We start from the raw sequence: 14,127 nt of genomic DNA, 5'->3' as shown, positions 1-14,127 counted from the left end.
CTTTACTCTGATCTCTTCCTTGCTGGGATTTTGTTTCTAGCTCTGTTTCTCTGATGCAGAATAAAAGTTGTAACTCAATGGTAGAACACATTTATATCATAGGCAAAAAGTCCTAGATTTAGTCCCACTGGGGACAATTGGAAAAGCCCTGTTTGAAGCTGTTGACCTGTTGTCAATATTTGTACTCCACTAAATGGACCATATCTCTTCTTTGCTTTATTCACGGTAATACCACTGCCATTATACAATACACTAAATCCTAAAAACATGTTAGCAAAATACAATTGCTCAGGTTGTGTAACATGACATGCCTGAACAAATAAATCACATTATGACATAACAGGACGGCTTGCTTCCTATAAGATGCTGAGATATGGCTGACATTCCATAATATATTAAACTACAAAATACTGAGCCCTTTTAATCTAGGCCATATGTATTATGAGAAGCCAATAACTGTATTTTTGATGCTTCATACATTCCTCTGGAGTCAGACTGGCTTGATCTTGCTGTTGCTCAACACACAAATAATTAACTATACCAATGAAGTTATCATGACCATATCACTGCTGCTTGCACTTGGCCAAAAGACCAACAGAGTTCACAGGAGCAAGTCATGCTGTACTTTTCAAACAGAGAAAATGTCCCAGCACTTCACTGAAAGCTAAGAAAGAGCACTGGGGAAAAGTTGGTCTCTCTTCTTCAGCAGCCATTTTAGGAAGTAGGGAAGCCAACTGTTGGGAACATGAACCATATATTTTCCGTACCAATCCTATCAGTTCTGGATTGAAGCAATTCAGGGCCCAATGTTACCTCATATATATCCATAATCTTGGTCTTGAAGCTTTTAAGTCCCACATTTCTCTTACTCATTCCCTTATTACTACATATTTAAATTATTGTGAAATAATTTACATGAGATTGTCTTTAAAAATAACGAAAGGGCTCCAGTTGGTAACAACAGAGCAGCGAAATGTTAGTGTGACTAATATCTTAAATAAATAAATAAATAAATTGAATGAATGAATGAATGAATGAATGGATGGATGGATGGTTGGATGGATGGTTGCTGCACTGGTTATCAATAAAACATTCAAGTTGAACTTTCAAGTCCAGGAGGCTATTTTTGATTTATACACCCCTCTGAGACTTGACTCCAGGGTGCCGCAGACATAGCCCAGCTCCTGTAGGTTCAGCCTAGCTCCTGTGGGCTCAGAGGTGATCTTTTTCTGTAAAGATTCCCATTCTATGATACACAATGCTCATGATGATAGATCTGATATCTTCCTCTACTGATCTTCTTTAAGGAGATAAAATGTTTTTAAAGGGCATTTCAGAGTTGAATAAAGTGTGAGACCTTATTGGATGGACAAATTTACTGTACGTTTATATATATTGGTATATATTGTGTATTTATTTGGGGGAGGCTGAACCTGATTTGAAGAAAATCCCATTTCATTTAACTTTTTTTTGCTAGACCTCATGCTGCTCCTTTTTTTTGGACAACCTCTATGAGTTATAACCAGGGTGCTGAGCTCCTTCTTGCTGAGCCTGACACTTATGAAGGTGCAAATCTGAAGGTGTCCTGGTTCATCTCCACTCCTGCCAAAATGGTGGGAACCTTTTTCTTATCTCCTGGAAGGTCAGGATGGGTCAAAGCAAAAGAAGAATCTCTAAAGTGCACCAACCAGTCCCTCTAAATGACCTTTCCAACCCTTACAGGGCCTCACCCGGCCAGGGCAGAATGCAGCCTGTTGACAGACTGGGAAGAGAGAAAACATTTTACAGGTAAGAAATTTCACTTCTGTAAGATGCTCAGAGGCACCTACAAGAATGGAAGATCTTGGGGGAATCAGGACCCCCCAAGCTCAAGTTAACTTAGAGCCCATTAATATAATGAAAGTATTTGGGGTTGTCTGTTCATTCACTCTGGAAGCATCTGATTTGCATAACATCTCTTAGTGCCTCTTCTCTCCCTTATGACTTTATTTATGTTCAAAGACCAGATATGAGAAAATATAAATTCCAAAAAGATGATGATGATGATAAGAAGAAGTAAAAATAGTAAAACATTAAAGTAAAATAAAGCACCAATAAAATAAGAACCAGTGACACATATAGCTTAATTGATATATTTCCCCCAATGGTCACTTACATTGATATCTTTGCCTGCCCAGTTGCATTCCTCCCTCCATTCCACACGTGCGGGCCAATAAATCTGTGAGAGTAAAGATGGCAGAAATTAGTGGCAAAACCCAACCAATGCCACTCCAAGAGCGTGATCTTCTAGTCCAGTCATTCATTACAGCATTGTCAAATGCTATTAAAGCCCTGGTACTAAAGCCATTCATTGGGATGCTGAAGGCTTCTCTTACAATTTCCCTGCTCTTTATGTCCTAGTGCTATCAGAATGCTGTAAAAGTAATGGTGGGCTAATGGACTGCAAGGCTGAGATCACCATAAATGCTTTGTATATTGCAGATCACCTAAATTAATTTTATTGAGTTGTATATGTGTATTAGTTGGGCAGTTGTGCACATTTGTTCAGTAAGCAATCAAGCAATCCATTGGCTGCCCTTCAGACATTAACTCTTTGTGAAAACAACAAAGTGCTTGACCATAGGTATTGCAAAAAGAATCTGACAAAAAGCAATAAGAGCCTTGGTTCTTATTTTAAAAATTAAACAGCTAATGTGCAGAAACTGAACAGTGAATGAACTAATCTCTTGAAGCAGAGATTCCACAAACTGAGGTGCTGCCACAGAAAACTGGTGTTTCAGAAGAAAGGGGTCAAAGGTGGTTTAGCTGTATTGTGTCCTCAAAGCCTTTCTCCTGCTGGGCTGGAATGCAGTTTGCATAGATAGTCCACGATAGAGCGTATCAGCACACTCCCCGCACCCTCCATCCCATGTCATTAAGCAGGGAACCTTCCCCAAGACATTTTGTGAGGCTCATTCTCACGATGAGGAGAATGTCTCTTTTCTCAGGGACGAGAAAGCTGCAATAAATTCCAAACCAGAACAAGCCATTGGAGAACAAACATTTTAAAACGTCTGAATAATGTTCTTCTTTATTCTTAATAAAACAGTTGTATCCCACCAACAAACATTTTAAAACGTCTGAATAATGTTCTTCTTTATTCTTAATAAAACAGTTGTATCCTACCAAATTTTCAGACCCAAGCAGTTTACAGCATTTAGTCGGTCGTGGGTAATCTCCAAATAGATTTTATTTGTTACATTTATTTGCTGCCCATCTCATGGATAGTGGGACCTATATAAACTGGGCCAAATCTCCTCCCACAAACTTTTGTGGGATAATCATTCCCTCCTCCTTAACAAAAGGGAGGAGAAGGAATATTTAGCTAGGGTAGCCACTACGTTGTGTCTTTCCAAGGCAACACAAGCCATTGGGGATGGATGTAATCCAACATCCCTGGAGGAGACAGGTTGAGGTAGAGGCCCGCTGCAGTACATAGACTTGTTACCTTCCTGTCATGCTTGCTAATGTTGTCCAGGCTCAGTGATGCCATGTAGTTTTTCCCCCCCACAAAAAGCCGTCCCCTTTCTTCATCCAGGAGCAGCGCATCGTAGCAACAAGAGCGTTCCAACTCATAGGTGCGCAGCCCATGTCTCATCTTCAAGTCTGGAGAGAAAATAGAAGATGGACTGTTACATAACTACAAAAATATACCATTCTATTTATATTCTGCAGGCCAGAAGGAAGAGAATCAGACGAAGCCAACCAAGTGTAAGGCAAGCTAAAGAAATGAAAAGAACAAAATATTGATGGTTTAATGCTATTTCATTATGGGTACTTGTATACCTTCTATGCAGGGAACAAAGAATCATACTTGCTGCAGACTGTGGTAGGTGACTAACTCCATTTGTGCATTCCAAGAGTCCATCTGGTGAAATTTTGTATAAATGGTTCTGGTAATCATGTTCATGACCTATGAAAAATGTAGGAGTGCCATTCTGCTACTTGCCCATTGGGTCCATGTGGAATAATAAGAAATTATTTGTTCAAAGATAAAAACAGACTTAAGAAAATGATTGAATGGCTATACTGTGATGTGTCCATATCAGAATGAAATTCTGCATACAAATACAGTGACCGAACAGAAAGAACTAAGTGATTTCTTTTTCTAAACAAAGCTGTAAGGATGAAAGTTTAAAATTATGTTTTACTGTAGGCTGAAGAGAGAAAACAATTGCAGTTTTACATCTTTTGTGCCTTAAGCAAGACATTTTTACACACAGAGAGATACACGTGTACCTTATTACAGAATCAAATTATTAAAATTAAGTCAGTTAATACAGAAATAGGAAAAATGCAAAGTTGAATATATAAAGTAGTGAATGCAGTTCACATTTCAAAACAATCCCCCAATCAGGACTTTTTGTGGTGAAACGTTTGTTCAAATGTAGAAAGATACATAAGTTCTTCTGACTTCTGTAATAACAGAATGGAATTCCTTGTAACAAATTTTATCATTTATTGGTTTGTTTGTTTTTTGAAATCATCAACACCTACAGTATTCATTTCCTATTATCTTTTAAACCGTTGGAATATAATTCATAATTATGACACAAAACTACATAATATTAACCAGTTATGTATTTTGAGAACCACATCTCCAACCATTTCTTCTGAAAATATGCACTGGTGTCTAACAGACATGTGTTTTATTGAATTAACTATAATTTTAAATCTATGGAACTCTGACAAAGATGTTCCCAAATGGTTCTCTATTGACATTCATGTACTGGATGCTCAAGTTCATAATTCTGTGCCTTAATAATATATAATTAATATAACTAATTTAATATATTATAATGGATGTTTATGATGACTAATTATAATTTTATTTTTTGTAAAGTACAATTAGAAAGAATTCCAACCCATGACTTATGGCTCATTTCTAGATGTTATAATTAAAAATGGCACATTGTATTTCTGCTGCAACTCTTTAAACATACAAAAAACCCTATTATGTGATCCCCATTAATTAATCTATAGTATACAATCACCCAAGATTTTCAATAAAATGATTGGCTTGCTAATTTCTCTTTTGGATTCTTCCCATAAGGTTAATTTAGCAGGATCATGGGGATCAAATCAGACTTGGTATGCTGGAAGCTAACACAAGGATGAATCCCTATTTTCTGAATATCAATCTCCAATACCTAAGAAGTGTTAATATGTTGATGCACACATGCTCATGAGAGAAAGAGAGAGAGAGATGATACACACACACACAAACACACACACAGAGAGACACAGAGAGAGAGAGTGAGAGAGAGAGAGAGAGTGTGTGAGAGAGAGAGAGAGAGACTTTAGTCGAATTTGATCTTTGACCACCTCAAAACTGTCCAGAGGGGTCCTTCAAAACTTCAATCCTATTTCAGATCAGTTAATAATGTATCAAAAAAATCTCAAAAAAACATCACTTAATTGATATGGAAGATTGAGGTTTGTCAGTGATGATGTAACCTTAATCTGAACTCTATCCCTAAATCTAACTGATCATTTGAGTACTCTACTGTACTGTACAAAGTACTGCACTGTCATGCCAGAGCCTGAATCTGCGGAGGAAAATGAGCTGGAACGGGACCCTATGGAGATCGAGGGAGAGGTGTCTGTGGCTTCAGAGGAATGTGGGGAAGAGTAGGCCAAGGCAGGCCAGGGTCTTTTAGGATTGGGACAGGATGAACAGGAGAGACAGAGTTCAGGCGAAGAGCAAGGGCCACCCCCTCCACAGCACAGAGAGTGGAGAGAAGGTGGGGAAAACACAGGCAGGCTCAACTACTTGGGAGGAGAGTGGCCCGCCCCTCTCCACAAGGCACACCTGGAGACTGAGATTTAAGGAGATGGTGTGGGGAGAGGCATTTGTCGGGAACAAATGCTGATTCCTTGGAGTTTTGTGTATTATTGCTGATCTCTTGTTTTGTGATTTCTGCTTGGAAACCCAGAAACTCTGACATTGGACTGACTGACAATGTTGCTTGGATGTTCAAAGACCTTGGACTATATTTTGGTTTCACGCAGACTCGTTATATTTATGATGTATGTGTCATTCCTTGTTATCTTCATGGCCTTGAGTAAATTCCTCTTCTAATTAGACTATATGTGAAACTACTTGCAGCCAGAGGCGGCTGAAGGGGTGTGTGTCTTCCTTTGTTTGGAGGCTTGCCAGAAATGTGGGAGCATTTGGGGAATATTTGGAGCAATTAAAGAGTGGTTTGAATTGCCTGCTGACTGAATTTCCTCTGTGGTGTGCCCTGGGTCATCACATGCACTTTATGTTCTCCTTCCCTGAAAACGACAAACTAAATATCTCTGCTGCCAATTTGCACAAGTTTAAGTTTCCAAATGCAAACCAAACAGTAAAGCTGAGAGAGGACAGCCTGCTGTACATCACTCTCTGATAAAATTCCCATTAGTTCTCACTAATATTTTTTGAAACAAATAATGCATTTTCAGAGTTCCTACCAAAAAAAAAATATGAAAAAATTTACAAATAACTATTTGCCAATATATTTTATCAAAAGGCTTTTCTGCATCTAAGCCTCTACGGATAAATATTAGGTGCCCAAAGCCATCCTCTGGCCTCTGAGCCCTATTCACTCCTACATTTTTTAATTCACACTACTCATGTCTTAAATTATCATTAAATCCTTGAATATTCCTGTCACTTTGCTGCATTCAACCCAGCAATCATAAGCAAGTGGAAAAGCCCTATAGCCTGAACTGGTAAAAGCCCTTGGGCTGTAAAGATATTAGGAAGATAACCTTTAAATCTGTCTTCTTTCTGACAAACACAAATGACTTACCCATTTCACCCATTTATAGGGATTTCTACACATTTTAAATGGCCTGTTGCTTACTAGCCTGGAAACTATGTCTTCCGTGTGAAACAAGCAAGCACACCAGCTTATTTTTCTTCACCCAACAAACATTGTCTCTTGTTGGACAGCAGAAAATCCCCCCTTTTTTGCACCAAGCATTGCCTTGGACTCAAGGGGTATCTGTGTGTTTGTGTGTGTGTGTGTGTGTGTGTGTGTGTGTGTGTGTGTGTATGCTGAAAAATGCAAGTAATGGCATTTCTGAATCCAGGATTCACCTCAGCAGTTTGTGATTAACCTGCTCCAACGTAGAGCCATTCAACAAGCCATTGACAGAGAGCTGGCTGTGGAGGAAACTGCTATTATAATCTGATTGCCCCCCATCCCAAATCCAATTTCTGCCTGTATCAAATCCCACCCTTAACACCCCTCTTTTCAGTCCGCTCTTTGATTGGTCCCACCAATTTTAATAGGTTACCAGTCTCAACCAGCGTGACATTAATCTCCCAGCACAACAGGCCTCTGCTCAGAGAAAGGCCTCTTTCTTTACACCCGGAGCCTAATCTGCCTTCAGCAGCAGGAACAAATAAGCCATTGTGAGAAAGTGAAAGAAAGTGACTGGCAGGGGAGTCGTCCACCCGCTAATGAGCTGTTGCCGATGTCAACTGCAAGGGCTGACAGAGAAGTCACAGCCGGATCAGCTGCACCAACTTATTTATTTCATTAAATTTGTATCCTGCCTTTTTTTTTCTAGGAGCAAAAGGCTGCATACGCTACACTCCCAGCATCTGTTTTTTCTTCCAATAACCCCACAAAGTAGGTTAAACTGAAATTAGTTCAGTTTACTCCAGTTTAGCTTATTTGCGCTTTGGCCTCCAGTTTATTCCCCGGTTAACCTACTTCAGTTTAAACTGAGGTAAATTAAACTGGACACCAATGCCATCCAGCAATTCTGATTTCTCTGATTTCCAACTGTAGTAAATGACCAGAATAAACAACTGTTTTCCTTTGAGAAGTGCAATGCCATATTGGTCAATCTAACCTGACTTTGGCTCAACTTAAAACCAAGTTTTTGGAATAAAAGAAAAATGATGAATATTCTCCAAGCTTTCCTGCTTAGAATGAGTGCTTCACCTTCAAAAAGCCCATCTGCTCTCACTTCTTCCCATGTATGGTGTCTTCCTCCACCTCATGGACAACATTTCTTCCCATCCCACAATTCATAGTCCTTACCTGAAAGACTTAGGTTAAGAATTTGAAAATTGAACAACTTTCTCTGGCCAACAATTTCAGGGAATTAAAGTTTGAGATAAACTATTCCAGCATGACACCAGATTTGGCCAGTTGATAGGACCAATCTAACTAGACCTAGCATGACACAAATCAAAATCTACTATTATTAACATCACCACTTAAACACTAATATTAGAAGCAAATCAATTTTCTATTTTGGATTTCCCGAGAATTCAGATTGGCATAAACCTCAAATTCTTAGGCATATCCATCTTTACCATAAATTCACAATAGTTGATTTGAACTCAGTACAGACCTCAATTCCCTTGAGGGATCATGCCATGCAATTAAGGAAAGTTGCTGTATGCTTCAGAGGACTTGGAGGTAGGAATACAGCCCAGTTTCACTTTATTAATTAAAAAAAAAGGTTATTCTGATCAACAGATTTTTCTTGTCCAAATACAAATCAGGCATTTTTTTTTACCCTAGTTACAGCCTAAAGAATTGGGACACAATTTGTGTGTCTCAGGTGTACAGCAGAGGAAAAGGGGCAAATGAGTCCTCCCAAGAGGCAAAACGTCTATATATACTGTAGCTGTATACTGTAGCTGTCACATTTAGTCCCAGATCTTATTTTGCACAAAGATCAGCTCTATCTCCACTTAATGTTTCATGGCTCATCTCGAGACGACTTTCCCCTTAACGCCATTCACCCCATCCCGGTGACAAGAGTATTGTTCTATCAGAATACAAGAGATTCAACAGAACCAAACTTGATTTCCATTCAAGAGAAACTCTCTTGCCTTCCCACCTCTTATCCCATCCTTACCATGGAAGGAGAGCTTCACACGGGGATTGGTAGTGGTAGTTGTAGTCGCTCTCCCAGCCAGCAACAGAAGGAAGCCCAGTGTCTGGATCATAGCAGCTGCTGCCTCTTCTTCTCTACACTCTGAACTTTGGGTGGCTGAAAGATGGAAAAACAAGAATGAGACTATCTCTGTCTGCTACACATAGAGGTTAAATCCTCCATTTTGAATAAATCACAATGCAAATGATAACAAAGGTTAGATCTGGCTATTTTCTGCCCATTTTCAAAGGGTGATGTGGAGCGTTCTGCGTCCTCCAGGAAAGTCCCTCAAAGCCTGAAATTATAGTAGATATCCTGTTGGGACAATCTGTTTCACAATGCCAGCATCTCTTGCTATCTTCAGATCCAACACTAAATGCAGCTTCCTCCAAGCCTCCTGAAGTCTTTCATTTCCTTCTCTATCAGATACCAGAAGGTTATAAATAAATGCATGATCTGTTGTGGCTATGCACAAAGGGTTACAAAATAATGCATAATTAATACTTCAACTTTAAACAGATCAGGCTAAAACTTGGCAGACTTATTTGCTTTGCCTAGCAGACCAGGAAAAATACATACTGCCAAGACAATTAAAAAGCCCTTATTTTGCACAATCAGTTTTCCAGAATATCCTTCTGCGGTATCTGTGTTATGCAAATCTGCAACCATGTAGATAGATGTATTCTCTAGAAAGTAGAGCAACATTTTAAAATCTAACTATGTGATGTGTGGGCTGCTCTTAGGAATGTTTTTATTCAAATACATGGAATGACTGAGCTGCAATTAAATACAGTATATGGAATGTGTCATAGCTGCAGGCTAACACGACTGCAGTATGTATTGCTAAGGATATTAAAAAGTTATCCAGGTATGATAGGAATGGCAAATCTGTTGCCAGACAGATGTTGCTGACCTATAGTATTCCCAGACAATCTAATTAATTATTCTTGGATGAAATCAAGTAAAGCGTTCTTTAGTATTTACAAACAGGAGAGCTGGATTCTCTTCTCACATTGCTCCAAGTCACTTTATCAGAAAACCAAGCAGTGAAAGTGAAACAAAAGCTTATGAATGAATACACATATTTTCTACTCATGTAAATCAGACACAAACTAATAATACTTGAAAGACTGTTCAGAAGTCACTTTCATTTTGAAATGTAAAATTATATAAGAATAATTATGAAACATGGTTGAAGGTACAAAGGGATTTAAATAATTGGAAAAAATTACAATTATCTTTATTGGGAAGAATCGCAGTTGTTAAAATGAATGTTCTGCCAAAGTTTCTCTTTTTGTTTCAAATGATACCTATATTGAAAAAGGATGCCAACCTTGATGAATGGCAGAAGGGTATTAATAAATTTATTTGGGCGGGGAAAAAACCAAGAGTTAAATTTAAGATTTTACAAGATGCTAGGGAAAGAGGGGGACTCAAGGCGCCGAATTTGAAACTGTATTATGATGCGGTGGCCTTGACATGGGTTAGCGATTGGCTTAATTTAACTAATAAGAGAATACTTCACCTTGAGGGTTGGGATTTGGTATATGGGTGGCATGCATATTTGCTTTATGATAAGAAGGTGGATAGGGCTTTTAAATCTCATATTCTTAGAAGTGCCTTGTTGCGTGTCTGGAAAAAGTATTATTATAAGTTAAATTATAAAATACCGATTTGGGGAATTCCTGGACACGCGATAGAAGGTGTATCTATGGGAGTGAGTTTGGATATGTTTTCTTATAAGGAATTACTTAGATTGGAAGGGAATGATTGGCAACTTAAATCATTAGAGGAGTTAAGACAAGAAAACATAAGTTACTCTTGGTTTCAATATACTCAATTGAAAGCTAGGTGGAAGTTGGATCAGAAGGTTGGCATCACAATTACAGATGAAAATTTAGTAAAACAAATTAGAGATTTAAATCATGCACATATAAAGAGGATATATAATGTTTTAATCGAACTGGACTCGGAAACAGAATTAGTTAAAGATTGTATGATAAAGTGGGCACAAAATATTCAGGAACCAATTTCGCTGGATACTTGGGAAGTAATTTGGGTTAGAAATGTTAAATTTACTCAGGCTCAAAATTTAAGAGAAAATTTTTATAAAATGTTTTATAGATGGCATTTGGATCCCAAAAAGTTGTCTAACATGTATCCTAACTTACAGTCTAAATGTTGGAGATGTGGTAGTTTAGAAGCCACCTATTTTCATATGTGGTGGACTTGCAGAAATATAAAAGCTTTTTGGGTTAAAATTTGGTGGAACATTCAAAAGATTTTTAAGAGAAAGATAAAGTTCTCTCCACAATTGTTTCTATTGGGTATTGTTCTAGATTGTGATGTTAAAGAAACCAATTTGATGTTGAATTTGATAACAGCAGCACGGTTACTGGTGGGACAATATTGGAAGAAGGATAGTTTGCCTACAATAGAAGAATGGGTGTTTAAAGTTTTGAATCTTGCAGAAATGTCTAAGATTTCTGCTTACTTGAAGGATCATTCACAAGAAAGATATATTTCAGTTTGGAGGAGATGGATAGATTATATTCAGAATAAATATGGGACTAAAAAGTTCCATTTAGCTTATGAGTAGATTTTAGAGGGATATTGTTATTAATTTTAGTGTTAGTACTTTGTATGTATTTATGTTAAAGGGGAGTTAAAGCACATTATGAATTTGGTTAATTTTATATTATGGATAATCTTTAGCTAGAATATGATTATTATAACTATACCCTGTATTTAGCTCTGGGAAGTGGGGGGGAAGGGGGGTGGTTTGGGGTGGGTGGGATTTTGGGATGTATTGTAAAATTTTGTTTTTGTAAAACTCTTTAATAAAAAAAAAAGAAGAAGTCACTTTCAAGACTCTAAAAAGCCTCCATAGGAATCCCACAAAAATTACCTCTGGCTGTTGTTAAATTGAGATTGCAAAAGGAACAATTAGAAAAAAAAAAGCAAGCGCATGGATAATGGAAGAGTTCTCATGCATTTTGAGTTAGATGTAAGAGCGGAAAATGATCAGTAAGAAAATGGAAGGGGGACACAAGTAGAATGTATCTAACGAATTTATTCATTTTTAAATTAAATTTATATGCTGCCTATCTCACTGAAAAGTGACTGAATGGCTTACAATTTATTTACTTATTTCATGCATTTATTTACTGAAAAAAAATATTACACTAGCAGTTTACACATAAAACATAGTAAAATAAAATGACCACTAAAAAGCAAAACTACTGTACCATTAAAAAAAATAGGAAAAAATAGTCTATTCCAAAGGCCCTCAAAGGCCTTTCACTTCACTTTAGAAAATTCCTGATCTATATTAGAGGAAAATCGTGAATTGCAGTTTAAAATAAAATTCTAGTCAATTGCTAAAACAACCAGCGTCATTATGCCTTGTTTTCATGATCTGTTTAGAAAAGCAGAGGCCATCTTCACTTTGTACATATTGTCAGGCCAGGAGGAACTTGCTGAGTAACCTAAATCCGCAAGCAGTGCTGCAATTTTAAAGTCAGACATTATAGTTACGATGGCAAAGGAAATTATGTCTAGATCCATAAACAAAGTAGAGAGATGTTTAGAGAAGGGAAGGGAGAAAAATAATCAAGAAAAGGAGGGGTGGGGAGAAGAATTGTGTAAAAAGTCAAGACTGATGGGAACGGCTGTCAATTGTAGAGTATGACCCTCCCCGTGAGATGTCAGGAAGAAATTAGAGGGGGTTGTCCATTCTTTTCAAACCTGATTTGCCCAGGCAAAGTTGGAGCACCATCCAAATTCCCTCTGGCCTTGGTTCCCTGCTTGGTGAACCAGCTGTTGCCTTGGCCAAGCAATTTTGACAGCCCTCCTGCTTTGCTTTGCCGGCACCCAGATGCTGAAGACACTGTCAACTCCTGCTATGCTTTGCCTGGGCATTCCTGTGGTGGGGCTTCCACAAAACAGGGCTATTGAAGAAAAAAAGATAAAAGATGGCAGCCACAATGATGGACTCAAAGCTCCATGAAACATTAAAGAACAGGTGGAGCCTCAATCACACTGTCATAGATATCCTGCCTTTTTTTAGCTGTACGCTGTACCCTTGGAAACAGTTCAGAGAAGAGCAACTAAAATGATCACAGGCTTATAGACTAAAACATATGAAGAACGGCTGCAGGACTTGGGTTTGGCTAGTCCAGGGGTAGGCAACCTTGGCTCTTTTATGACTGTGCTGGCTCAGGAATTCTGGAAGCTGAAGTCCACGAGTCATAAAAGAGCCAAGGTTGCCTACCCCTGGGCTAGTCTAAAGAAAAGAAGAAACAGGACAACATGATAACACTATTCCAGTATTCGAGGGGCTGCCACAAAGAAGAGGGCGTCAAACTATTTTCCAAAGCACCAGTGGGCAGGATAAGAAACAATGGTTGGAAACTGATCAAAGAGAGAAGCAACCTGGTATTAAGTAGAAACTTCCTGACAGTGAGGACAATTAACCAGTGGAACAGCTTGCCTCCAGAAATCGTGGTCGCTCCATCACTGGAGGTTTTTAAGAAGAGACTAGACAGTCACTTGTCTGAGATGGTAAATGTTCTCCTGCTCAAGCAGGGGGCTGGACTAGAAGACGTCCAAGGTCCCTTCTGGCTCCTATTCTATTCTATTCTATTCTATTCTATTCTATTCTATTCTATTCTATTCTATTCTATTCTATTCTATTCTATTCTATTCTATTCTATTCTATTGACATCTTGCAACACAAGCTGAGACCTCTCCAATGCACAGAATTATTAAAAACAAGGGTATTTGTTTCCTGCCTAATCTTCACTGCAGTGAAATGATTAGATTTATTTATGGGTTTGCACAATTTCTTATAGGATTTTAGGGGGGGGGGTTGTGATACCATTAACTTTGAGAACCACTGAGCCATATAGTTGTGGAAAAGCCCCTTTTCCCAGTTAAACATCAGATCTGGGATCAATTGCCATCTCTTCAGAAACATTATGACAGCCTATCTTATGTTTCGTGTATTACACTAAAGAACAATGGAGTCTGTGTTTTGGTTTAAAAGAATCTCTGTGCGTAGGGCTTTGTAATGTCTGATTTCTGACGTAGCGTGATTTTTCACAACCATTTTTTTCTACAAATCCAAGCTAGAACAAATCACCACTTACCACAAAGCTGATTTTCAAATAACTATGAACTAACTGATCCCAACTAGGA

At 38.2% G+C, this 14,127-nt stretch overlaps 1 protein-coding gene across 1 annotated transcript in view; it reads right to left on the bottom strand.

Moving 5' to 3' along the window:
- The window catches only part of SEMA3B (semaphorin 3B), a 54,327-nt gene that overhangs the window by 27,067 nt on the left and 13,133 nt on the right, over positions 1 to 14,127 (bottom strand). Inside the window, exons 2-4 of the mRNA XM_081317717.1 lie at positions 8,911 to 9,045; positions 3,488 to 3,645; positions 2,156 to 2,218 (exon numbers count right to left, since the gene is read on the bottom strand). Coding sequence (XP_081173843.1) covers positions 2,156 to 2,218; positions 3,488 to 3,645; positions 8,911 to 9,001 — 312 coding nt within the window. The 5' untranslated portion in view covers positions 9,002 to 9,045. The remainder of the gene's footprint in view (positions 1 to 2,155; positions 2,219 to 3,487; positions 3,646 to 8,910; positions 9,046 to 14,127) is intronic.

The sequence above is a fragment of the Vipera berus genome, assembly GCF_964194415.1.
Source record: "Vipera berus genome assembly, chromosome: 2".
Lineage (NCBI taxonomy): Eukaryota > Metazoa > Chordata > Lepidosauria > Squamata > Viperidae > Vipera > Vipera berus.
This window is presented reverse-complemented; position numbering and strand designations above follow the sequence as displayed.